General features: G+C 44.3%; 1 protein-coding gene across 2 annotated transcripts in view; it reads right to left on the bottom strand.

Annotated features, from left to right (window-relative positions):
* The window catches only part of LOC147727632 (phospholipid-transporting ATPase ABCA1-like), a 2,839,360-nt gene that overhangs the window by 542,255 nt on the left and 2,271,688 nt on the right, over positions 1-25,417 (bottom strand). For both annotated transcript variants that reach the window (XM_086961649.1, XM_086961650.1), the window contains exon 41: positions 19,636-19,765. In XM_086961649.1, the coding sequence (XP_086817775.1) occupies positions 19,636-19,765 (130 nt within the window). The remainder of the gene's footprint in view (positions 1-19,635; positions 19,766-25,417) is intronic.

Here is a 25,417-nt window from a genome sequence, read left to right as displayed (position 1 = left end):
GGTCAGAAGCGGAGACCTTTGTCTTGGCTGGTTTTTTGAAAAGTAGTGGAGAAACAGTTATGTTTTCTAGCCTCATGTGTTTCATGTTTTTTGAAGCATTTAGTGTGCCAGAATTGTTGGGAGGAAAATAGGTGATGGGTAGGTATGGGCGGAAAATCCGTTCCGCTCGCGGATTTTGCGGATTTTCGGGAAATCCGCGAGATTCGCGAATCTCCCGCAAAATCCGCAAATCCGCGAGCAGCGGATTTTGCTCGCACTGCTCGCACTGTTCGCGTGAGTTCGCGGCTTCCCAGTACAACTTCGCGCCCCGCGAATAAGTGCTAAATTGCAGAAATACGATCTTAGCAAAACTGAAACTACTTGCCAGGTTCAAAAGTTCAGGCTCATCATTAGTAGCCATTTCCTGTAGTGCTTCCTGAGGGGCCCCTCCAGAGTTCAGTTGCCAGTTGCAACTATTATGTGACCCTGCTCTGAACCTCAGAATAGTTACACATATGCCACAAAGGTCCTGAATTACAGCTAAGGGAGACAAGCAGGAGCCAGGCTGGAAGTTAAAATCCATTAATCAGCCCCTAATTCATTATTGTCAGTTGGGGCAGGGCAGGTGTTGTAACTAATTTTGCAACAATGAAAGCACTTAGCAAGTGCAAAAGATCACTAATCAGGGCGCACTAAGGAAGCAGGTGCCAGCTAAAAAAATATTCTGTGACACATTAATCAGCCCCAAATTAATTCAGGTCACTTGAGGCAGGGAAGGTGTGCTTTGCTTTGCCGAAAATAATGTACACTGGACAACCAGAGGGTGTGGTGATGAAACAGAGGGTGGCATGGGTGGGCCAGAGGGTGGCATGAGTAGTCAGAGAGTGGCAGTGGTGACAGAGAGTGGCAGTGATGAAGAAGAGTGTCCCAAACAGGCTGGACACGTAGAAACAACAAGTTCGCAAAACTTGCGACCCGACAGGTAAGTTCGCAAATTGCAAAATTGTAAAAACCCTCGCGAACCTGCAGAAACACGGGCGAACACAAAAAAAAAAAATCCGCAAATTCGCGGGAATTCGCGGATTTTGCGGATTGCGAATTCGCAAATCCGCAAAATTCGCGAACGCAAGATCCGCAAAATTCGCCCATGCTTAGTGATGGGCCTATGTTGGTTGGAGGTGCAGCCTGAGCAAGGAGGAGTTCAGTGTGCAAATTCAGCAATCGAAGGTAGATCAGAAGGAGAAAGGGGCAACAGATGGTGATTGTGGCCACATGCATGTAAACAGTTGTGTCTGTTTTTTTGGTTTTGGCAGAGAGGTGGGGCAGAAGATGTGCAGGGCCTGGTCTTTAGACAAGATAATGGGTCTCTGGTGTCAGCTTAACAGCTGTTGCAGATTCTGAGTAAAGCATTGTAGCAAATGGGGATGCCAGCTGAAGTGTATGGGAAACATTCCTTCAGAATAGGTGAAGCCACTGATGCGGGAAAGAGTGGTTCATCAAGGAGCAGATGAAGTTCTTGGAGAGGTTGTAATCAGACTGCTTTAAGGATTATTTGTGCATGGGGGACTGATGTGGGCTCTGTACTGTCTAATTGTTAATTTACTTTTTAAGGTTTTGTGCATGGACCTTGGCATGAGGGAAGGGTTGTCTAGAATGTGGAATACTCATTTGTGAGATGAGCGAATGGAAGGAGTTTTGTTGAATAGCTCAGTTTGTAACAACAGGGAAAAAAAGTTCCATGGTTGTGGAAAGGGGAGGATGCAGTGGTCAAAGCTTCTTAATAGCTTAAAATGGTTGCGGGGTTTGGGGCCCGGATGCACTTGTCATTCATTTGGGGGAAAATGATCTGGTGCAGAGGAGAGGATTGTCATTGTTGAAGGCGATGAAGGCAGATTTGGAGAAAATAAGGAAGTTGTGGACAGAGACTCAAATTTTGGGGAGAGAACTGGTGCCTCACCATAGGTAGAGGGGGCTGAGAGGCTGGCAACCATTGATAAGGCACTGAGGAAAAGCAATAGAGAGATGAGGATGTTTTATAGGGAGAGTTAGTTGGATAGAGTTGTGCATTCAGACATTAAGTTTGAGGTGGTGCATTTTTCAGGGGTGATGGCGTGCAATTGTAAGAAATAGGGATGGACTTCTATCTGTTGCAGTTGAGGGAGGCAGTTGGAGAGTCAATGGGGGTACAATGGTAGACGACAATCCGATGTTGGTGCGGGGCAGAAAATCTTCGCGGAGTTTTTCTGAGTGACGTTTGAGGAGAAGTATTTTAGTTTTTCAAGCAGTTTGGATTGTGTTGAGGGTGGGGAGGTAACAGTTAAAAGGGTGAGAGTTATATTATCCAGTAGGACTGGAGATATGCAAATATAAAGATTTAAGTCAAAATAGTGCCTGAAAGAACAAAGCGCCAACAGAAGTTATCTGATTGTGCCATACCGGAACAATGTCCTAAGTTCAGGTTCAATGAGATGGAGTTCGGGCCAGATACAGAGACCAAGTAATGCCCGCTGCACAAAGTACTTTAACTTCGGGATGAAGAGTGTTGCAAGATCCGATGTGGATGATGCATTGCGAAGTGGCGGTTCCGAGGACTGTGGGTGCCAATGTGAGGTCCTGCATCGAAGAGGCGTAGAACAATGGCAGTTCTGATGACGCTGTCAATAGGACTTGCAATACAAAATCCTGCATCTTCAACAAGGATGTTGTTGATGTAGGGTTCTGATGCGAAGTTCTGTTTCAGTGATGAGTCGCGCATACTGTGATCTGAGGTCCTGGATGCGGGATGTGTTACGCAGTGGTGTTCTGTGGAGAAGCTGCGAGGAGATGTCATTCTGAGTTGGTTCTTCCCAACAGACCACAGCTGGCCAGGCACCTTCAGGCCCACTCTTAGAGCCCAGGACTAGTGTGACGCTACTTGGGGGGCAGAGGGGGCAAGACTCACAGCAGGCTGAGTTCAGGTGGTGGGTTCAAGTAGTTTGAGAAGTTCTGTCCCTGAGGCTTGGATACATAGGACAGCCAACTAGCCCTTTGTGTAACTCTAGTGGTCCTGGGTTCAAGATGCAGGTCCAGTTCTTCTCACTCAGGAAGCATGGCAGCAACGTAGTAATCCTTCTTGTAGAGCAGCACAGCAGTACTACAAAGTCTTTCACAAGTTCAGAGGTGTACTGAAGAGTTGGGTCTGAGGGTCCAACATTTCTATTTGGTGCTCTCTTTGAAGCAGGAGATGGTTCTGGAGGTTTCCACACCCAGAGAAGTTTGAAATTTCCAGCCTCCCTCCCCTTGTCCCAGCTTGTCTGGGGGCACAAAAGACTAGTGTCAAAACCATGTGTGAGTGTGCTCAGGCAGAGGCTGTGTGATGTGCAAGTGTGGTGGGGGGCAGCTCCATTCCCTCATCAAGTCAAAGATGGCCCATTTTGCCAACACCTATTCCCCTTTTGTCTCACTGTTGAGGATCAATGCACAAAGGCCAACTACAATCTACAACTAGTCATGTGATCTAGGTTACAGACTGCAAGCAACAAATGGTTAGGATAAGAAAATGGCAGATTTCTAAAAGTTGCATTTTCAGAATTCTGACTTAAAATCCAACGTTCCCATTAAAGAGGATTTTGAATTGCAATTCGTTAGACACCAAACTTGATATTCCTACCTGCTTCCAATTGAAATTTGTGGTACAAAAGGGGGTGGTGAACGGTGATGGATTAAACCCAGATCCTTTGACTGGGTGTGAGTGTTTGATTGATTCAGATGCTCCGTCCATCACCACCCCCTTTTGTACCGCTTTTGGCCGCCATAAGTGTGGCAGGGTATGCTCATACGGGAGTCCCTTGCTCACTTTGCCACTGGATTCAAGCAAGCCGGGCTGAAGACGGCTGGAATGCCAGAAACCGGTCCTCGGAAGCTTGTTTCCGGTCCAGGGAAGACATGGCTTGGCAGTTCGGGCTGGACTGTTCCCATGAGGCACAGGGTCAGACTGATTTGCATATAGCCATGTCGGAACTGGGGTGGCAGAGTGGGCTAAAGAACGGTGATGGATTAAACCCAGATCCTTTGACTGGGTGTGAGTGTTTGATTTATTCAGATGCTCCGTCCATCACCACACCCTTTTGTACCGCTTTTGGCCACCATATGTGTGGCAGGGTATGCTCAGACGTGAGTCCCTAGCTCACTTTGCCACTGGATTCAAGCAAACCGGGCTGAAGACGGCTGGAATGCCAGAAACCAGTCCTCAGAAGCTTGTTTCCGGTCCAGGGAAGACATGCTTGGCAGTTCGGGCTGGACTGTTCCCATGAGGCACAGGGTCAGACTGATTTGCATATAGCCATGTCTGAACTGGGGTGGCAGAGTGGGCTAAAGAACGATGATGGATTAAACCCAGATCTTTTGACTGGGTGTGAGTGTTTGATTGGTTCAGATGCTTCGTCCATCACCACACCCTTTTGTACCGCTTTTGGCCGCCATAAGTGTGGCAGGGTATGCTCAGACATGAGTCCCTTGCTCACTTTGCCACTGGATTCAAGCAAGCCGGGCTGAAGACGGCTGGAATGCCAGAAACCGGTCCTCGGAAGCTTGTTTCCGGTCCAGGGAAGACATGGCTTGGCAGTTCGGGCTGGACTGTTCCCATGAGGCACAGGGTCAGACTGATTTGCATATAGCCATGTCTGAACTGGGGTGGCAGAGTGGGCTAAAGAACGGTGATGGATTAAACTCAGATGCTTTGACTGGGTGTGAGTTTTTGATTGATTCAGATGCTCCGTCCATCACCACCCCCTTTTGTACCGTCCAATTGAAATTTAGCATGTATTAAATGTAATAAGATAAACCAATTTTAACCTATTGGAAAGGGAGGCTAAGAGTTTTCACTACCGGCACATGTAAAAGTTAAAAGTACATGTCCTCATTTTTAAATATACTGCACCCTGCCCTATGAGTTGCGTAGTGCCTACCCTCGGGGTTACTTATATGTAGAAAAAAGGAAGGTTTATAGGAAGGTTTAGGACTGAAAAATAGTTTCTTTTGTCAGGTTGAAATGAAAGTTTAAAACTGCACACAGAGTCTGTCGTGGAAGGCCTGGGACATGTTTGAAAGGCTACTTAAATGAGTGGCCCAATAAGTGCTTCAGGCCCACAGTTGGCATTTACTGGGTACATGTAGTACTACTGTACTAGGGACTTACAAGTAAATAAAGGTGCTGATTGGGTGTAAGCCAATGTTGCCATGCTTTAGGGAGTGAGCACATGCAATTTAGCATTGGTTAGCACTGGTAAAGTGCTCTGAGTCCTAAGGTCAACAAATATGAATCAGTGAAAGTGAAGGAGTAAAGCAAAACATTTGGGGCAAAAACACCTTTATGCTGACAGGTCTAACACAGACCATGAAACCTGTTTGCTAGTTATGTCACACCAGAATTTATAGGCGCCTTTGTGGACTATTTCCAGCTCAAAGAGAAATAAAGTACACAATGGGTATATGCTTTCACTCGGTGTCTTTGGGGCATGTCTCATGGATTGAGGTCCTCGACAGTGACTCGGGAAATGTTCACACTATTTCCTGACCATCTTGTGTGCAAGTGATATCACTGATTACTAGAGCGGTAGGACCACTGTTACATTTGGGAGCAATACAATTGTGTAGGTTCACCAAGTTCAGAGTCTGCCTCACCACCAAACATTATCATCCAGGCCAATTGTTTCAGAGATTTGGGAACCTACGTTTTGGTGCTGTTGAGAAGCCTACGTTAGAACACTCCTACCACCATTTGCTTGTTGGAATACAAACTTTTAGATCCAATGGGACTGCTCCATCAGAACTCTTCCTGATGGAAATGTTATAGGCTATACAAGGTATGGTTGTCCAGCTAATTGAATACACTTGCATTTTGCGGTTAGGACACATTTCTTACACTAAAAAGAAAAAAAAAACATACATTATGTTTGATGAGAATTTTTGTTCTCTTTTGGGTAGTGCAATTATTTTCCGTCAGATACACTGTTAGCCGGAAATAGTTGTGGCACTATCCCAAAGTTGAATCATCCCATAAATAACAAGCTTCATGAGCTCATGCCTCCCTTCTGCTTAAAGAACTTCGGTTAAAGAAAGGTTGCCACTAATCAAAGCCACCCAGACAAAAGACTGATCTCACCAACCCCGTGTCAAAGAAGTAAGTTTAACACTCTTTATATATCAAGCCCCTCAAAGCTCATCCTGCCATCTTTCTTGGTCTCTACAAGCAAAAAGGAAACAGCACACAGCGTAAGGAAGTTTACTGCCTGTGAGTGAGAAGACAAAGGGACTAAGAAGGTGTGTGTATGAGTAGTTGTATGTGTGCATGTGTAGGTGAAACTTTGATCCTAAAAGTGCTTGAAGGGGTTGGATTTAGGTGGAGTTAGGCATGTGAGAAGAACTTAGAAAAGACCACATACCAGCCTCTTCTTAAACTGTGTACCAAAGCATTGTGGGATTGTTTTGGCCACAAGTCAGTACATAAAAACATAGACCAGGTGCACCTAGTGAAGAACAAAGGAAAAGAGTGTGTGGAAATTCCAACCTGTGACATTAGGAGGATTTATTCCATTACTGCTTCATTGGCAATACACTGCTTTGATCACTCTCAAATCAGATATATGCTTGGACTGACAAGGCATTCGAAGACTGCCTGTTTCATATATTTAATTCCTGAGGAATAAGTGACTACTGCTTCCCCTTGAATCTCTGATTCCAATATGTTTCCCTAAGGTTTAGGAATTTTATGCCCATGCTACTAAGATGGTCCAGGATGCTTCCCACAGAAGATATTCTGTTGTTGCTATACCATTCTGAGAAGAAGAGTGCGGAATATCCAAGGAACAGAGTGAGCTGCATCTACAAGTAAGAAACGAGCAAGAATATTTGGAACAAAAAATCATCTTGGCTGTGATCCTCACACTAAGTGGGGAAATACAAGCTACTCACCGTTGCTAATGTTCTTTCTATTAAGTACTCGACCCAACAGGCTATTTCTTTAGAATACTCCCCAGGTACCAGATTGGATCTGGAAAGCTTTTTCCATCATGCTCCCACTTACTACTAGGTGACACTGTGCAACTTAGTTTTTACTCCCTACCACTGTAGAAGTTACAGAGCAGAGCTACATATGTGTCACCCCTGTTCGCCAATGTAAGTTTCTGGATTGACACAATCCGCATCCTCAGATGTGGAGTGAGAAGGATTGGTAGTATCAGTGTGTAGATTCCTAACTTGAGACTTTTTTAGACGGTACAAAGAGGCAGTTCTACAGAAAAGGGAGGTGGGAGGGCAGTGAGACATTTGCAGTTAGATCAAATATACACCAGAAAGAGCATTACTAAAGGTAAATAAGATTCCGCACATTAGAATAGATACCAAAGCAGTGCCGCCCCAGCTGGAGAGTCTGTGGAGTTGACTTAAATAAAAAAAATCATCAAAGACCAAGTAGGCAAAATATCTTCCTACTGGACTTGACTGTTAAGGTTATAGTGCTTCATGAACATTTACACTGATCCTTAAGTCATAGCCTGGCAGATATCACGGACAGGCACTCTGTGTGCCAATGCAGTGGTAGAAACATTAGCCATGGTGTAATGGGCTTTCAGACTCCCTGGCAACTGCTTCTTGGCCAGGGTGTATCCAATCTTAATGCAGAGGACAATCCACCTCCTCTTCTACACAGCCTTTGCATACTTCAGCTAGGAGAACCCAGTAAATAGCGGACTGTCCACATGGTGTTCCGTGGTAAAATCAATGTAAAAGCTTAAAGCACTTTTTTAGATCCAAAAGGATGGTTGGTCTGGTAAACATAGACTGGCTGAAAGGGCTGACAAATAGCCTTTGACAGTGTCCACTGCAAGGTCTTGGTGGCCCAAAGACAAACCAAACAAACACCATATTACAGCTTAGCTTGTAAAGTGTCAATCTTGTGGATACTGCCCCAGGCCACAAATCAGTACCAGACCAAGGTATAAATGGACTTAGGGGAAGGGTTCCTACAGACGAGTATGATATCCACCATTAAATCAAATGCAGCCAACTGCCGCCGCTCATTCTGCATGCATGGAGGTGTAGATTACATAGATTCAGGTAGAGGAAACTCTCCTGTTACTGAAACCGGAGGTCCTCCCAAAGTGGCAGACTGAAAGTTGTTCATTCTCAGCAGCAAACGTCAGCACACGCTCTTGGTCCAATCTGAAGCCAGTAGAATGGCCTGGCCCCAGCTGATCTCTTTCAGAACCTGTGGCAGGAAAGGCAGAGGTGGGACAACGTATATGAGTCCCAACTTCCATTACAACTGGAACTCATCCTCTAGCGAGTCTTGTCATGGAAAATTAGCAAAACATTTAACAATGTGAGCATCTTGTCGATGGGCCTAGGGCCCTACTCCAGCCTGCTTGTTACAATCTCACGTAACAGCTGTGTTGTCGGTGTGTGATCCTGCATGATTCTCTCTTTGGTGAATGTCAGGCAGGGCTTCAAGGCAAGCAAATGGCTCATAACTCCAACCAGCTGATATGGAGTCAGGCTTCAATAGAAAAGAGAGTCCTCTGAATTTTGCCTCTCCGAGTTCACCTCCCCAATCCAGCAGTGGGACATTCATCACCACCATCAGCTCTGGGTGGGGAAAGGAGGAGGGGCCTGCCACTGGTCCAATTGCAGTAGAGTATCCACCATTGCGAATTGTGTGCAAAATCCTTCGAGATCTGAATAGTCTCTGACAGGATTTCTTGATTCTGGGCTCTCTAGAAATGTAGATCCCATTGCAGAGCCCACATATTCTGCCTAGTGTAGTCAACAAGGAGGATGTAGGAAGCTAAAAGTCCAAGAACCCTTAGAGCTACTTATACTGAGATCCAGAACCAAGGCTGAAATATTGTGATCATAGTCCTGGACTTGTTGCAAAGGAGGAAAAGCCCTGAACTGTAGAGTATTCAGGACTGCTTCGATGAAAGTAAGCCTCTTCAAAGGAGTCAGGTTAGACTATGTGTCATTGATTGTAAACCCCAATGATGTCAATAGGTTCACCATTGTCTGGAGATGGTCTTCAACTCCAGCAGCCATGTTCAGCACACAGTCATCGAGATAGGGATAGGCTGGAATTCCCAACCTCTGAATATGGGCTCCAACCACCGTCATCACTTTTGTGAACATCGGAGGGGTATTGGTGAGGCCGAAGGAGAGCAGAGCAAACTGAAAATGCTCCTGCCATACTTTGAAACCCAGGAAGCACGTGTAGGATTGCATGACAAGTATATAAAAATATGTGTCCTGCAGGTCCAGGGAGACCATCCAGTTACTCAGTTCCAGGGCAGGTAGGTTCTGATCCAGCTTGAGCATTTTATATTTGTTTTTCCGCTGGAAGGCATTTGGAAGTAAAAAGTCAAAGATAGGTACAAAGCCCTCATCTCTCTTCTGCATAAGGAAATAGCTCAAGTAGCAACTCTTCCCTGTTTCTGATTCCTGAACGCGCTTGATAGCTTTTCAAAGTAAATCTTGCACCTCTTGCAACAGAATGGACAGGGGTTACCCAAAGATACATTCTATGGGGAGAAGGGTTAATGAAGCAGAAAGAAAGGCTAAGGTATAGAAATCCTAATTTATTTTAAAGACCTATTTGGAAACGATAGATTGCCACCCTGGGAGAAAATGCTGACTAGTGCCTCCCATGTTGTGGTTGTGTGCCACTAATGGCAAGTTAAAGCGGCATAGGAGCTATTGCCACAGGGCAAGGGGACTGGGAGGGTTTATACTCCTATAGGCTACTAGTTGCCTGCCAGATTCATGTCTCTGACTTTAATATCCCAGGTGATTGAGGCAGATACTGGGGAGACTAATGTTGCCTATACACTAGCCACTTAAAGCAGACTCAGAATTTCCTGAACTGGTGAGGAACCTGTTTGGCAGGGGTCATAAGACCCATGGAGTGTGCAGTGGCTCTACTTTCTTTGAAATGTTCCAAAGTAGAATTGGCCTTTCCACCAAAAGGTGTGAGCCTTCGAAAGGCATATCCATGAGAGAGGCATGAACATCTTCAGAAAATCCTGTGAAGCGCATCTACGCATAGTGGCAGAGCATTACATTGGTGCCAAACACCCTTTTATTGATATTTAGTAGTATCAAGGCCCGCACAATTTACTTATTTGGCTGCCTCCTGACCATGCTGAATAGTGTGAGCCTGTGAGGCCCTAACGTCTTTGAAAATCTTGGCAAAATCTCACTGGCCATATCCCAGAGAACATGCATATATTGTCAGAATAAATCAACTGCATTTACCGATCTCAGTGATAAGCTGACCAAAGAGAACAGTCATTTTCTAAATTCATTGGTCCTCTTCTAATCCTTATCTGGAGGTGTCATGAGGAATTCATTTGGGTTCACCTTGCTGATGCCTGAAAAAACAGAGTCTCTGGTGTAGGGTGTTTAGTGAGAAAGTCAGGGTTACTAATATCCAGTCTGTGACATCTGAGCACCTGCCTATTCACCAGTGGACAGGAACAGAGCTTTGGCCTGGTGCTGATTAAGGCATCACTGAGAGCCTCATTGAAAAGAGCAAGGGCTCAGATGTGGCTGGACCAGGGTGTAAGCTAATCTATTGCCTTAAACTCAGTAGAGGGCAGTTGTAGGTCCAAGACCGCAGCTACTCATATTACCAGTCCAAATGATACATCCTCCTCCAATGGAGGCCCAAATGTCTAGTCCTACTCTGTATCAGGAGAAGTCCACTTGCCTCTTGTAAGACCATGTAAAATTGTCACCATCATAATGAGGGATAAATCATCTCCACCCCCACCATCATCATCATCTCTCGACATTTATATGTATTGCATTTAGAGGTATCCCCTAGCAATAAACTGTATAAGGGTAAATGTAGTAGGAGGAATGAAGGTAACTGAAGAAGTTATAGTTGTTGTTTGAAGAGGTGTGTTTCTAAAAGTTTACAGAATTTCGAAAGATGACGCTCCGTATGGATGGTGAATGGCAAATTGTTCCACACCAGAGCAGTCAGAACAGGAAAAGAGAGGTCTCCTAAATATGTTCTACAGACCCTGGGAGGAAGACCAAGTTGGCAGTCGAAGAACAAAGCATTCTGGAAGGTTTGTAGCTCGTGGACTACTGGGTCATATAGTTAGAGTGAGGAAGAGATTTAACAATGGGGTTGTGACAGAAGCATAATGGTATATGAAGGCATTTGTTTGCAATAGGGAGCCAATGCAAATTGTTGGGATGTGTAGGAATTCTGGCCTGGTTAGGATTGTCCATTACAAGCCTTGCTGCAGCATTTTGATTCAGTCAGAGCTTTGAGCAACGAGAAAAAATGGAGCCTCCACAATTAGTGCTTTGGAGTAATCAGGCTTGCATATGTTCAGCATCTTCATAACATGTTGCCAAGCGAAATGGGGAATAAGTGGTAGAACTTTCGTAGGACTCCCATCATAAAGAAACAAGTAGACGTACGTTTATTTATGAGGGCCTCAAAAGAGGGTTTATTGCGAAAGGTGCCACTCAGCTTACGTGAACCAATAACAGGTGAGGGACAGGAGCCCACATCCTCAGGACTAGGTCATGGAGCCAAGGTGGAAGTCTGTACTGCAGCATGTATGGAACATGTGATATGTCCAAGAGGGTCACAGGGTGGAGAGATGGATCTGCTGGCGGTAACCCAACTGAGGGGCCATGTGGATCTTTGGGGCCTAAAGGCATTTCAGATGGAGCTGAAAAAATGGCAAATAGCTGCAGGATGGCTTCCTTAATAGCATCTACTTGCTGCTGCATTGCTAAAGGCCTGGGAAATTGGTGGTGCACTGGAACCAACCGAGAAATTGGCTCCACAGCTAAATAGCATTGGGACTTCGCTTTAGTTAGAGATTGGTGGGAAAGGGTCAAGTCCTGCTTCGCTTTTTTGTGCTTGTGGTTGGGCTACAACGGTAAAGTTAACCTCCTGCATGAGCGACTTCTGGGGGCAGGACTCAGTCTGCATCTTTCACTTGAAGCAGGACTCCTGCAAAGCCAGTGACCTCTTTTTGAGTATTATAGCCAGCTCTGCTGAGTGAAGTATTTAAAATGTGACTTAGTATGACATTAAAACATAAACATGCAAATGTTATATCTAGATATAACATGTAATTACAGTTAGATTGCCATATCTAATGTAAGCCTGCATTTTAAAATGGCCACCGTAGTTTGCCATCATGTTTTGCGACACACACATTTTCTTTCTTGGTGAAGCTGAAGTTCTAATCATGGAATGCAATGTTCTTTTATCTTCTTTCCCATGTGAAAAATGTTTTCTTTTCTTTCTGATAGTCATACAATGTTTAACTGAGTAGCATCTTCACAAAGACAACTGCAGAGTGCAGGCTGGTTCTTAATGGCCATCTTGCTACAGATAGGATATGTTTGAAGAATAGTAAGATAAGTTGTATTGTGAGAAGTCCTGAGAACATAAAGAGCATATATTGTATCACCTTGCTTTAACCTGAATGGACAGTCTTATGAGTAATGTGTGAAGAATATTAGAATTGTGTGTTTTAATACAGTGCAGATTTGTATTGAGTAGATTTAGACTTAGAATAGAGCAGAACAGAACTCTTTCTCTTTGAGGTGATCTCATGCTGAGTCATCCTATGATATATGAGATTTTAATTTAATTTTGAATAGCATAATAATCAAAGCATACACATTTTGATCATTAATGATACTAATTCGATTTTTGCCTTCTGTAAACCTTTAACCTTTGACAAAACTTCATGATTTGAAACACACATTCTTTGTCTTTCTTGTGGAGTCTAATGTGGTGCACATTTATTAAATGTATTGTTTTATTGACCAAGCTCATTTGTGAAATTCGATTCATCCAATAGAGCTTTATGTGCCCCAAAATTTTAACACGGAAAATCGCTAACACCTTCATCATCCTCATTATTCAAGGCAACTATTAGGACCAACTCAGTACACTGGCAAGGGTGAAAGCCTGCCCATTACTTTAGTAGCTATTGGCAGAAGTGACACAGGAGGGTAGTTATCGGGGCTCTTTAAGACGCAAGGCGCTATATGTTGTCTTTTAAGAAAATCAAGAATATTTCAGAGGGAGTGTACATTAGTCAGGCCAAGGAGTTTATTCATATCCACCATAGGTTAAGGGCAGCTACTGATATCAAGCAGAGTAAAGTGTGTTGTTTAGAAGAAAGAAGTTAGGGTTTGGATCAGCTACAGTTGTTCTGATCTAGCTTATTTCCCTGCTTGTTTTTCTGTTTTAGACTGTGCTCTGCTCCATAGTCTCATTATGCAATGCAGGTTGTTTAGTGGCATGCCTACTTAGTCTTATATTACATAGATGTTAACAGGAGGCATTGGGTTATTTCATTTGTTGAGCTACCCAAAGTTTCTGCGTTTATCTTAAGGTTGCATCATTAAGTATTTCTTCACATTTTATATGTGCTATTTTCTCAGACTGTCTCTGCTAGTGGGTTAGGTCACTGTCATTAAAGACTTGTTTTGGTTTACTTAGAACCTGTTCTTCTTCTCATGTTTGTGATAGCTGACTAATGCTTATAAAGCCTGAGAGTATTGGTTGCTGTCTCATGGCGTCTACTGATTCAAGTCTGATGTGCTTTTTTTGTTGAAACGTTTCTTCTACTTATCAAATGGGTGGGACCTCCTGAAAACTCTGCCTGCTGCAGCCATGGACCCTAGTTGCCAGTTGGAGGGAAAGAGACTACACCTCCTAGCATTCTTAGCATTTCTTCGGTGAATGGAGGTACCGAAGCATCATAAATCCTTCAGTGGTGCCCCGCAGCGTGGGACCCTCATCATTCATGAACACTCTGCCTCTTGCCTGCAGAAACCGTGGACCCTGGTTGCCTTTTGGGGGTAGAGAGACTGACCCCCTCCACCCCCCCTAGCATTCTTCGCATTTCTGGCCTGGAGGCAGCAGCGGTGAATGGGAGTGTCGGAGTACCAAAAATCCCTCAGAGGCATCACTCAGCAGGAGACGTGTGCAGGGAACGTACAGGCGTGGCACTGGCCAAGACTGGGCCCGTCTGTGCCCATCCTCAGCCGGAAAAGGCTGGACTGGGCCACCCCTCATGGTTTCTTCATCTTGAACAGCTACAACAAGGTATCGCTAATTTAATCCTGCTTTGCTAGCTCTGTTGTCTATTTCCCCTGGAGCTTACAAGGGGCTTGGTCCCCATTTCTGATGAGTGACTGTACCTTCACACGATCTGAGAAACAGACATGTAGGGGGGTTATTGAGTTGATATGATTGCCTAGTGTACCCATTAGCACTTATTTTGTGAAACATTTGTGACATGGGAAAAAGGAAGTTAAATGCAGGCATTTCTGGAGGAGACAATGTGACCAATTTAAACCTTTTGGCTAGGGCAGTGAGCGCTATCTTTGGAGAAACAGCCCTGAGAGAAAAGAGACTTTCCATGGAGTCGGAAAAATGTATTTTGTGATTACTTCACCTGCTGACTGGGAGGTACAGCCGGTAACATATCCAGAGAGATGCTCCCACCATCGGCAGTACACGCTAAGGCCATTGAGGCTTTATCAGAGGATGACGCTGTACTAGTTGAACCCCCGGCCAAAACAAGAGGGCTGGGGGAAGAGGGCATCCAGATCACACAACAAGGTGATTCCACTAGTTACGTGTGCTAACCCTGATTCAGATTAAGTAATAAGCCAGTTGCTTCCTAGGTTTGAAACCTTGCTTCAAAGCATGTTGTCCCCCATTCTTTTGTGGCTTGAAGGGATAGAGGGTAAGTTTCATGTACTTCCCTTTTCTGACCCTGATGCCTGCAACAGCAAGGCAACAACAGTGGTCCCGGATCCCAGTCATTCGGATGGGCCCTCACCTGAGGTCTGTACTAATTTAGGGAGTTCTTCAAGTGTGCATAGCCGCATAACATCTGTGGTTCAGAGAGTCATGATACCCACCCAATGGAGTGTTTGTGGGACAGTTTCTAATTGCTTTATCAAGACTGCAGGTGTTCCCTAACAGGTGGACCTCCCTGGAGGTGCAGAGTAGCCAAATGGGGGTAGAGTCAGTTCACTCATCCGGAATAGGCCTTATCGGCACAGTGGGTGTTTCCACCTCCTTACATTTGCCCGCAGAGTCAGCACCTTTGGTTGACATTTTGATGGGAGTTCGACCTACTAGGCAAGGTACGAGACTGTCTATGGAAGACCTCATGCACAAAGTAAAACACTGGTGTGACAGTACTATAGTGAAATGGAATCTTCTGTCTATACATTTTAATGGCAAGAAGAGTGGGCTGGGTGGGTTCCAAGGTGAAGAAAAACATTGAGGGGGATTGCATTGTTATGAACTTAAGCCACCCTAGATTCATAGAAGCTGTTGTTCAGAGCAATATTTCTCAGGTTAAGTGTACAATGATCAAGATTGTTCCCCTTCATTATTTTTATCCCAACAGTTTAGTCTTGCCGGATGGTAGTGAGTGAATGGTCTGCTGTCAGGCCCTCCAGTGAAACTGCTAGGTCTGATATTCCACTTGGTAACAGGTTTGCACCCCTGTTAGGGTTAGATGATAATGACTGACAGACGTCACCAACAGGTCAGGTTGGCTACTCATAGGTTTGTGGGTCCTGTAGACACTGTGCCTACCCGGTCGCATTTTGTGACCCCCGCCCCCCCAATCCTCCTAATCCTTTCTTTATGGGAGTTATGACCTGGAAAATTGTGGGATTAAGGGCCAAAAGAGTCAATGCAAAGTGGTTGGAAACCTTTAGGGGTTACCATATAGTTGCTCTGCAGGGACCCTTGGGACATTGGTAACTCTTTTTCTATGGATGTTTTTTCTTTGTTCTTTAAGGCTGCGATCCCCTCTCCAGCAGGAAGCGCTAAGGGAGATCTTCTTGTTTTGGTTTCACTTAAAAGTCCCATGTATTGCGAGCATGGTAGAAAGTGATTCACCCAACATGTTGGCAATAGAGTTTGTGTCCAAAAACAAACCCAATTTGTTGATAGTGAACTTCTATAACTTTTTTTGTAAACTTCAATCACTGAACACATTTCCGCACTGGAGGGGTTTTGGAACACTATTTGGAAACTAGTACCTATTCTTATCAGGTTATAATTCTGGGTGACTTTAATATACATCACTGCCAGCTAGATTACACCCTTGTAAAGAATTCTTTTAATGCAATATCTGCGGTCACTCATTTTGCGCATACCGAACAACAGGGGTCGCCATCGCACGCCAACACAACCTCAACATCATCTCCTACGCCGATGACACTCAACTGATCCTATCTCTCACCAGAGACCCTAACACTGCCAAAACCAACCTGCATGAAGGAATGAAAGAAGTAGCCGACTGGATGAAGCACAGCCGTCTGAAACTGAACTCAGACAAAACAGAAGTCCTCATCCTAGGCACCTCCCCCTCCGCCTGGGATGACTCTTGGTGGCCAGAGGCCCTTGGAAAAGCACCCATCCTGACGGACCACGCAAGGAACCTGGGCGTCATCCTGGATTCCTCACTCTCGATGAACAGACAAGTCAACGCCGTTTCTTCATCTTGCTTCAACATTCTTCGCATGCTCAAAAAAACATTTCGTTGGAACCCCACCGAAACTAGAAAAACGGTCACCCACGCTCTGGTCATGAGCCGACTGGACTACGGAAACACCCTCTACGCCGGTACCACCGCAAAACTCCAGAAAAAACTCCAACGCATCCAGAACGCTTCAGCCAGGCTCATATTAGACATCCCGCGTAAAGAACACATCTCTGGTCATCTGAAAAACCTCCACTGGCTCCCCGTCAATAAGAGGATTACTTTCCGGCTCCTAACCCACGCACACAAAGCACTCTACGAGATCGGACCCGAATGCCTGAACACACGACTGTCCTTCTACACCCCCTCCTGCCAGCTACGATCCTCCAACCAAGCCCTTGCCACTGTACCTCGCATTAACAAAACCACCATGGGAGGTAGATCCATCTCCTACCTGGCAGCCAAAACCTGGAACTCACTTCCCACTCACCTCCGCCTTACTCAGAACCACCTAGCATTCAGAAAGCAACTTAAAACGTGGATATTTGACAAGTAATTGCCCACCCTTCTTCAAGCGCCTTGAGACCCTCCGGGTATGTATCGCGCTATATAAATTTATTGACTTGACTTGACTTATACTGTTCCTACGTTTTCTGGTAGGGGTTGCTTTTCCACTATTGATTTGATCATTTTATCTGTCCCATTGGACCCCGCAGTCAATGCCCTGAGAGTTTCCTGGAACTGTTTTTGCAATCACCACCCTATAATGGTGGAACTGCCCTGGAATTTAGATACACTTAAGAAAGAGGGTCTCAAGCATTGTTATTAGTACAAGGGATCAAGCTCGTAGACTGAAGTGGGACAAAGTGATACTGGAGGCCTTTTTAGATCATTTCTACACAGGAATCGTTGGTGGCATTGAATTGTGCCTGAACAGTGGACCACAGGACAGGCCAGTATAAGATGCTTTTAAAAAAACAAGTAAGCAGGTTGCTGATAGTTTGACTGCCTTTCACAAGACTAGTGAAAATAAAGAAAAAAAACATTTGATGGCATGTATTAAAGGATTGTATCCCTTTTGAGGGGACAATGTGTATCCCGTGGCTAGGATATGTTAAGGAGTAGTTGAGGAGGATAGGTTGTTTCAATCTGTTTAATAATCCAAGACTATTAAACTCCAGAGACTAGCGGGACACCAAAAATATGTTTTTGACCAGGTGGCAGGGTTAAAAGGGAAGATATAGAACTGGCCAACCCCACTCTGCGAAAATACATAATGTTGAGAACATGTGTACATGGGGAGCCTTACTTTTCATTTGTTAAAAACTTTCATAATCGTTTCCTACTGACCAGATTTAGATTCAATCTTATGCATTGGTTTTTAACTGTTCCCAAAGTATTTTTAAAGTCGGGAGTTTTAAAGCCTTCTCTCTGTAACAATTTTTCAGAGCAGAAATGCCATGCATTTTTTATTTTTGTATGATTTTTATAGGACTCTGAGACACAAATGTATTATTTCGCTGCTAGGAAACAATTTGCACAAATAAGGGCTGCGTTGTTATATCTATGAATGCTATGTTCCTCCATGGTCTGTTTCGGGGTTGCAAGCTTTCTATCAGGAGCTATTAGACATAGAGAAAAGCTGTTTAAGGAATAGAGGATCTCATGTTGACCATGAGCATTCATTTCATATATCCTATTGATTCAATTTTTTATAAGGATTAGACTTTTGTATTCATCTTTGTTAATGCACTGAGGCACCTGCACATTATATATATATCCTTTAATCCTTGATGGAAGATCACGTCTGTTGAGGCCATGTTGTCCGGTGACTTACACTATTTGCTGAGATTTAGTTCTTCCTTGTATTTTGCACAAATGGTTTTAGATTGCAGGTTCATATGCTAAAACTCAAATTGTACGTTTTAACTATATTTTAAATATAATTATGTATTTAACTTGATTTTAGGTTGTATACATGTTTTATTCCATTATGCTTTTATGGTTTACATTGGCCGAATAAATACTAACTGACTTGACTTGGGTGTGATTCTCAAAAATTCCAACAAAGGATGGCATTTGTTTCTCCCTTTGATGTCCATGTTTAATCTTCTGATATCCACCTTTTTTCAACCTATTTGGGGCATGAGGTTTTCTTTCAGATGGATGATACAAGGGTCTGCGCAGAAAGTTTCTATTACATGCTGTTGCACAGAATGTTCTTTGATGAGGCTGATGGGTTTCTTTAGGATCTGCTAGGAAGGTGTCAGTCTGGTATGTGACTCAGGGGAAGCTAATAATAAAATCCATGACTAGGGAGAGGTGAAGTATTGTGCACTAAGGTTTCTTTTTGGCAGTCTTTTTTAGACTTAGCAAGTGGTTTCTTGTCACAATCTGGGTTACCTCCTTTCCTTTGTATCTGCTTTCTAAATCGTTGACGAAAGTGGTACTGTTTCATTTCCGTAAACAGGTCTCCTTGGGAGGAAGGTATAAAAAACTTAGAACATAGTGCCGAACCAAAAACCTTGTATTAAATTGAAAGTGGTAGCACTATTATGTGGTATAGCACTAGAATATAGTCATATGAATGTCATCTGACATACATACTTCTCCTAAATATCATCTAAATATATTGCCCCATTGGAGGCAGTTATAGAAAATATACACACAACAGGAGGATATTTTATATTAATAATGAAATATCAACGTGAGACAATATTTCTGCATACAATATTCTGACAAGAACTGGTTATCTATAAAGAGACATAAGCTCACTCTCTTTGACTAAGTCCTGAAGCGTGAACATGAGTGTAATAGGAAATATTGATAGGTGATCACCGAATATCTGAGGCACATCTCTTCCTTTCGCTAAGGACTGGAAAGAGAAAAAGTGCACAGAGTGTAGCAGTAAATAACAATAACTAATTACAAAATATCTACTTGTTTTCTCTGCCTCTTCTGTTTAAGATATTTGTCTACAACCAACATAAAAAACGAGCCATCAACATCATTGAGCAAAAAGCTTGACGAAGCGTTCATTTTGTTTCAATAAGGCTGGCTTTGAATTGGCATAATAAATATACAAAGCATGTCAAAGTTAGTGTAGTATTGCGTGGAACCTTACCGTGCCTTGATGAAGAAATTGTATTGAAGAAGGAGTGTAAATAAGAAAAACACAATTCCTTCAACAAACATTGCAAAAAGATTCTTCCCTACGAGATCCCATTTAAAAGGATTTTCAAAGCGGTCTTCACCTGTTGGGGACAGAAACACAAGAAACTAATAAACTTAAAGCTCTACTTAACCATTTAGATAACAGTGAACCTTTCCCTATGATAGTTAAGTAAATTGTAGATACAAAATTATTACAATGTCCTATCCTAGTATCTGTATTTTAAAGTATTATTCTCTCTATTGGTTCATTCACACTTATTTAAAAAGTTGTGAAGTTCACAATGTATATGACTCAAGTTTTAATAGGCTTAACATGTGCCTTAACATGTTAAACTTGTTTTTAAGAACTGCCAAATTTCCCTATTAGATTACCAAGAAGGAGTGAAAAGAAGCAAGCCGAAGCAGTTAAAGTTGGGATTAGAGAGATAAAAAACACGGCCAGGTCACACTGTTGATGGAGAATATGAACTCTTGCTTGATTTCCCAGAAAAAGAGATATGTTCATGAAAGGTGAGTGCTCTACAAAATGCAGTATGATTTGTTCTAGTGCAAACTGAAATATTAAACAAATAATCAGCATGCCCAAAATAGCACACTTATGTTACAATTTGTGAAAAGTTGCATCCAACACTTTTGCAGTACTGATCCAAAAGCTAATATTCAACGTTTCATGCAAATTAAGAAAGCAAAAAGTCTTGTCCTACCACCTAACCCATCACTTAGGAGCCTTCTAATCTGAATTACCTTAACCTGAGTGCTATTAGGTTCGATCCATCCAAGATTCCAGGAGAGAAAAAAATATCATGGTCCCAAACAACACATTGCCATGAGTCAAGAATTATAAACATCATCTCCTGATTCATGACTGGAGAAATATTTTAACACCCGACCTTCACAGTTTCAAAATAAGAACTTTGGGAGGGCCACAGAAACAAATACCTTATCTAACTGAGACAGATGCCAAGCAAACAGATTATTAGGTTGCACAATACGTAAATGGAGAGGTCACAACTAGAGACTCAGAGATAGCTATTTACTCCATCAGGATTAATTGTTGGAAGTTCATTCTCCCAGACCACATCATTACGAGTTGTGGGAAAATCAATCTCTCAAGTTCTTCCAGTTGAAAATGTCAATTTTTTTTATGATTATTTTTATTGAAACAGACAATGGTACAAATAATCAATGGAGAAGACACAACCAAATTACATGTTGCAAAGGCATATAGAGGAGGACAATTACAATTTGACATAGTAGGGGAACATCACGGGGAAAGGGGAACATTTGTTGCGAGAACAGTCTGGTGGCGTACCAATTTCTCCTCAATAGCTATTCCAATGGCTCCAGATAAGGGCCCATTTTTTGGGGCTTCCCCTGCCAACATAGACCGTCTTCTCTCTAAACATACACCAATAAAGGTCCCTCTTCCAGGCCTCTAGCGAAGGCGGTTCAATAGCTCCCCACAATTGTGCAATGTTTCTTTTGGCTATCATGAACCCCAGGGTGGCCCATTGTGTCTGGTAAGTATTCAGGTTCGTAGGTTCCCATATGTTAAGGAGGCAACATTCCGCCTCCGGCTTCAACCGTTTGTGTAGTGCTGTTGACATTGTATCGTGGACCTCCTGCCAGAAGGAACTAATGTAGTGACATTCCCAAATGATGTGCGAATAGGATCCCAGGTTCCCACATTCCCTCCTGTAATCTCCACTATCTGCCCTCTCCATGCAGATCAGTCGCGGCCCGGTGATGTACACACGATGAAGGATTTTTAGTTGTACAAGTCTAAGTCTAAGGCCGGTATGGCGACCACTTTAGGGGATGACACTGCCTCTCGTCAGTTGTTGTCATCTATCTCGATTCTGTCCCCCACCCATTTCTCCCTTAATGCCTGGAGGGGATCTATCATGTTGTTAATCAGCTTTTTGTATTTTAGGGAAATCGTTTTTTACTGGCAAGTGGCCATCCAAGATTCTGCCCTCCAAGGGTGAGGCCTCAGGAGGGGCTGCCCCCTGTGGGCACGACTGATTGAAGCAAATGTAGGATTTGAGAGTATCGGAACTATTCAGCCTGTAATGTGTTGAAGGACTTGACTCCCCCTTCTCCCCAAATGTCTCTGACTTTGAGAAATGCCAATGACGTCCTATCTATTGAAACCTTTAGATCTCCAAAGGCCACCAAGGATTTCAGAATCCCAGAGTGGGTTGCTGACGTCAATTTATGTCCCCACCCAAGAGAGTTGGTGGCATCATGCCAAAGTCGGACAGAATGGTTTGTGGGGCCTGTCATGGTGTATCTTTTGGGTTGCGAAAAGAGTGCTCTGTTATAGTTACCTCCGGGGAAGAGCCCTTTATCCATGGCATACCTCAGGTCATCCACTCGTCCGTAGGTGCCATGATTTACGGCAAGGGGTGGTGATGGACAGAGTTTCTGAATTAAGCAGAATACTCTCACCCAGTCAAGAGATCAGGGCTAGATCCAACACCGTTGTTTAGCTCGCTGCACCATCCCAGCTCAGAACCTGGCTATATGCAAATTAGTCTGTTCCTGTCCCAGTGCATGATGGGAACAGGGCAAACCAAACTAGTAGTAGTCTAGGCGGGAAAGACTCTTGTGAGCGCCTGAGTGAAAAGTGTGCTGTATGTGGTCTGGGTGGTATATTCTTCAGCCGTTCACTAAGCCCATAATGTCAAGGAAGTTAGGCAGTCAGCGTGCAGAGGGTCCAAACAATGCGCATTGAAACCACCTCCGAGGACTAGGAGGCCATATGGTACTGTGAGTAGAACTGTACCCAGGTCAGTGAAGGTGTCGGCCCGGGAGAACACAGACAGCCATTAGTGTAATTGTGTGGCCCTCCCATGTGCCTGATATCCCAGCGTATCTGCCCCTCTCATCTGTCCACATGGAGTCAACATTGAGGGGGAGTGAATTCTTAACCATGATACCAACACCTCTGGAGCCAGAGGTGAATCCAGCATGTGCAATCATTCTGTACCCCCCTCTATGCATTGCTTTGCAAAGATTCCCAACCAGGTGCATCTCTTGTAGAAGGATGATATCTGGGGCTTGCTGTTTAATATGTTGGAGAAACACGCTACATATGATTTTGTCCCCTACCTGCACAAGTGCCTCTGCAATGGTAGCGAAACACAATACCGATGTACCAACTATAATGATGCATGAACACATCACCCCGACCCAACAACCCCCTTCCCCCATCCAACTGCCCCCCTCCCCGCTGTCCTGCACTCTTGGCTCAAAACTGCCCATAGTAGACTTGCAGAGTGCCTGTCGCCCTGGTAGATAACTAGTAGTAGAAAATGAACGTGGAAGGCCGTATTCCTATTCCCTCCGCTAGAACTACAAACTAATGAATCCCCTTTGTGGGTCACACACCAAAGTTTTGAAAATTAGCATAAAGTGGGGGGGGCGTTTTCCCGGGGTCTGGCTGCCATGTAGTCCGTTACCTGTCCCAGCCAAACTCAATAGTTATCCCACCATGCGGAGGCCTTGCATCAATATTAGTCTCATCGGCCTTGTGGCTGAGAGGCTGCTTCACACCCAGAACTGCGCTCTTGGGAGGCCCAAGCCATACGATATTCAAGCCAGTCCACCACCTCCTCTGGTTGTTCGAAGAACCAGGTTTTCCCTTCAGCTTTCACTCGAAGACATGCTGGGAATAACATAGAGTACTTCAGTCCCTTTTCCCTTAGTGTTTGTTTCACCGCAGTGAAGGACCGCCTATGCCGATGTGCACGTTGTATGAAGTCTGCAAAATAGGAAATGACGGCATTTTCAAATTGAGGTGTGGTCCCCATACTGGCGTTTTGGCGGATCACGTCTCTGTCTCTGAAATTTAGGACTCTCGTCAGCATTGGCCGTGGGGGGGCTCCAGGCTTGGGGCGACCACCAGAGACCCTGTGTGCTCTTTCAATAACTAAAAACTTACTAAGGCCTTTGGGTTTTAGATGTTGCAGGATAAGTTCCTCTACAAAAAGGTCAGGGGCCTGTCCCTCTGCCTTTTCCGGCAAACCTAAAGTGCGCAGGTTATTGCAGTGCAGGCGCCCCTCGTAGTCATCCAGCTTGAGTTCAGTGGATTTGCAGAATGTTTGCATGTGTTGCAATTCACCTTGAAGCTGTGCGGCATCGTCCACTAAGCTGGAAGTAGTTAGCTCCACCTGCTTGACCTTTTCATTAAGTTTGGTGAGGTCAGCTCGGATTAGGTTAACCTTGTCAGGATTCACCGAGTAGCCACTGTAGCTTCCTCAAGACTGTTCGTCAGCTCCCTGTCCTGGCCCCGTTCTGCACGATCTAATGTGTGGTTTCCTTGTTCCTCTGGCAGACTGAGAGATTCCAGAGGTAATCCGAGTCATTGAACTAAAGAACTGTTAAGACTGTATATAGTTCCCCTCCCTAAGATGGCCGCTCAATGTTCCATTTACTGTACTCGATAGATGCGCCCTCTAGTGGACTTCTGGAAGGCGCGCGCTCCTAACTGCGCACTTCAACGAAGATTCCGTTCGAGAAGCTTGTTCTTGTCGCTGCTCCGCGTCAACAATTCATGACGGGAGAATAACAGCAATTATTAAAGACGTTTTAAGTATCATAGGACTAGAGTTTTCAGAGACTTTCATGAGAGAAATCCTTGTCGTGCGCTCTCACTGCTCAGAGAGGCACCTCGGTCAGACGAAGTTCCCAGCCGCTGTCCCAGAGCTGTGACAGCTGTCATCCAAATATCCTACGGTTCTTCAGGAGAAGGTGAGTGTCGAGGAGGACTTGATCTGACACGACGAAGTTGAGTATTCAGCTGAAGAGAATCTTGAACTCTACAAGTAAGGCGTTACATCTTCTCGTCAAGTCAGCAAATATCCAAACTGTATTGCTTCCACTCGCATTCCCCCACAGGACATTCCCCCTTGCGTTTCTCCTTGCCTTTCCTCCCCCTTGTACCTTCCTTATCCTTTTTGCGTGCTTCAGATATTCAGTGAACTTTTGCTCGCCCTTCTGACCCGAGGATATCTCTGCACAGAACCCCAAGACAAAGTCTGACGAAGAACTTCACAGGTACAATTCAGGTTGATAGAGAGAGTGAGTGCAAGTGTAGAAATATTCGGGGTAGAAATACTAATGATCGTATATGTCTTCACTGCAGGAAGTTCAGTCAAATAACATTCCTAAATATAGAAGAGAGGCAAATACCTGGGCAGAAACTGGTAGGACAAGTTTCATTTATCATTTACGAATAGTCAGCACAGTGTAAGAAGGTTTGTGGTATATTCTCTTTCTCTCCCCCTTCTGTGTATTAGGCACCTACAGAAACGACGGCGAGATGAATAGCAGTCGCTGGAAGTAGGGTGCCAGTCGAAGTACAGGTATTCTCTTCTCTGTCCACTTCCCCTTTCCCTGCTGCTGGTGGTCTTGCTCTTGAAGCGAGGGTACCGGTGGAAGGGTGATCGGGACATTCGTCAGTACTGCCCCTGCGAAGCGTTGGAGCACCTGGATACCCTGACAGTTTGAAGTGCCCAGGTATTTTACCTTCGCCCGGGCAGTATGGCTGAGGGAATGGACTTGAAGGAATTAGGCGCAATCTTAGTAGGGATTCAGAGAGATTTGGGCGCCGTTCGAGATGAAAACCAAAGTTTAAGGTCGGAGTTAGTGGCTTCCCGTCAAGAGGCTAGGTTGTTAGCACAAAAGGTAGATGGTTTAGCTATAGGGAATCCCGTACAGAGTTCAGC

This window comes from Lissotriton vulgaris, chromosome 3_1, assembly GCF_964263255.1.
Source record: "Lissotriton vulgaris chromosome 3_1, aLisVul1.2, whole genome shotgun sequence".
NCBI classification, from domain to species: Eukaryota; Metazoa; Chordata; class Amphibia; order Caudata; family Salamandridae; genus Lissotriton; species Lissotriton vulgaris.
This window is presented reverse-complemented; position numbering and strand designations above follow the sequence as displayed.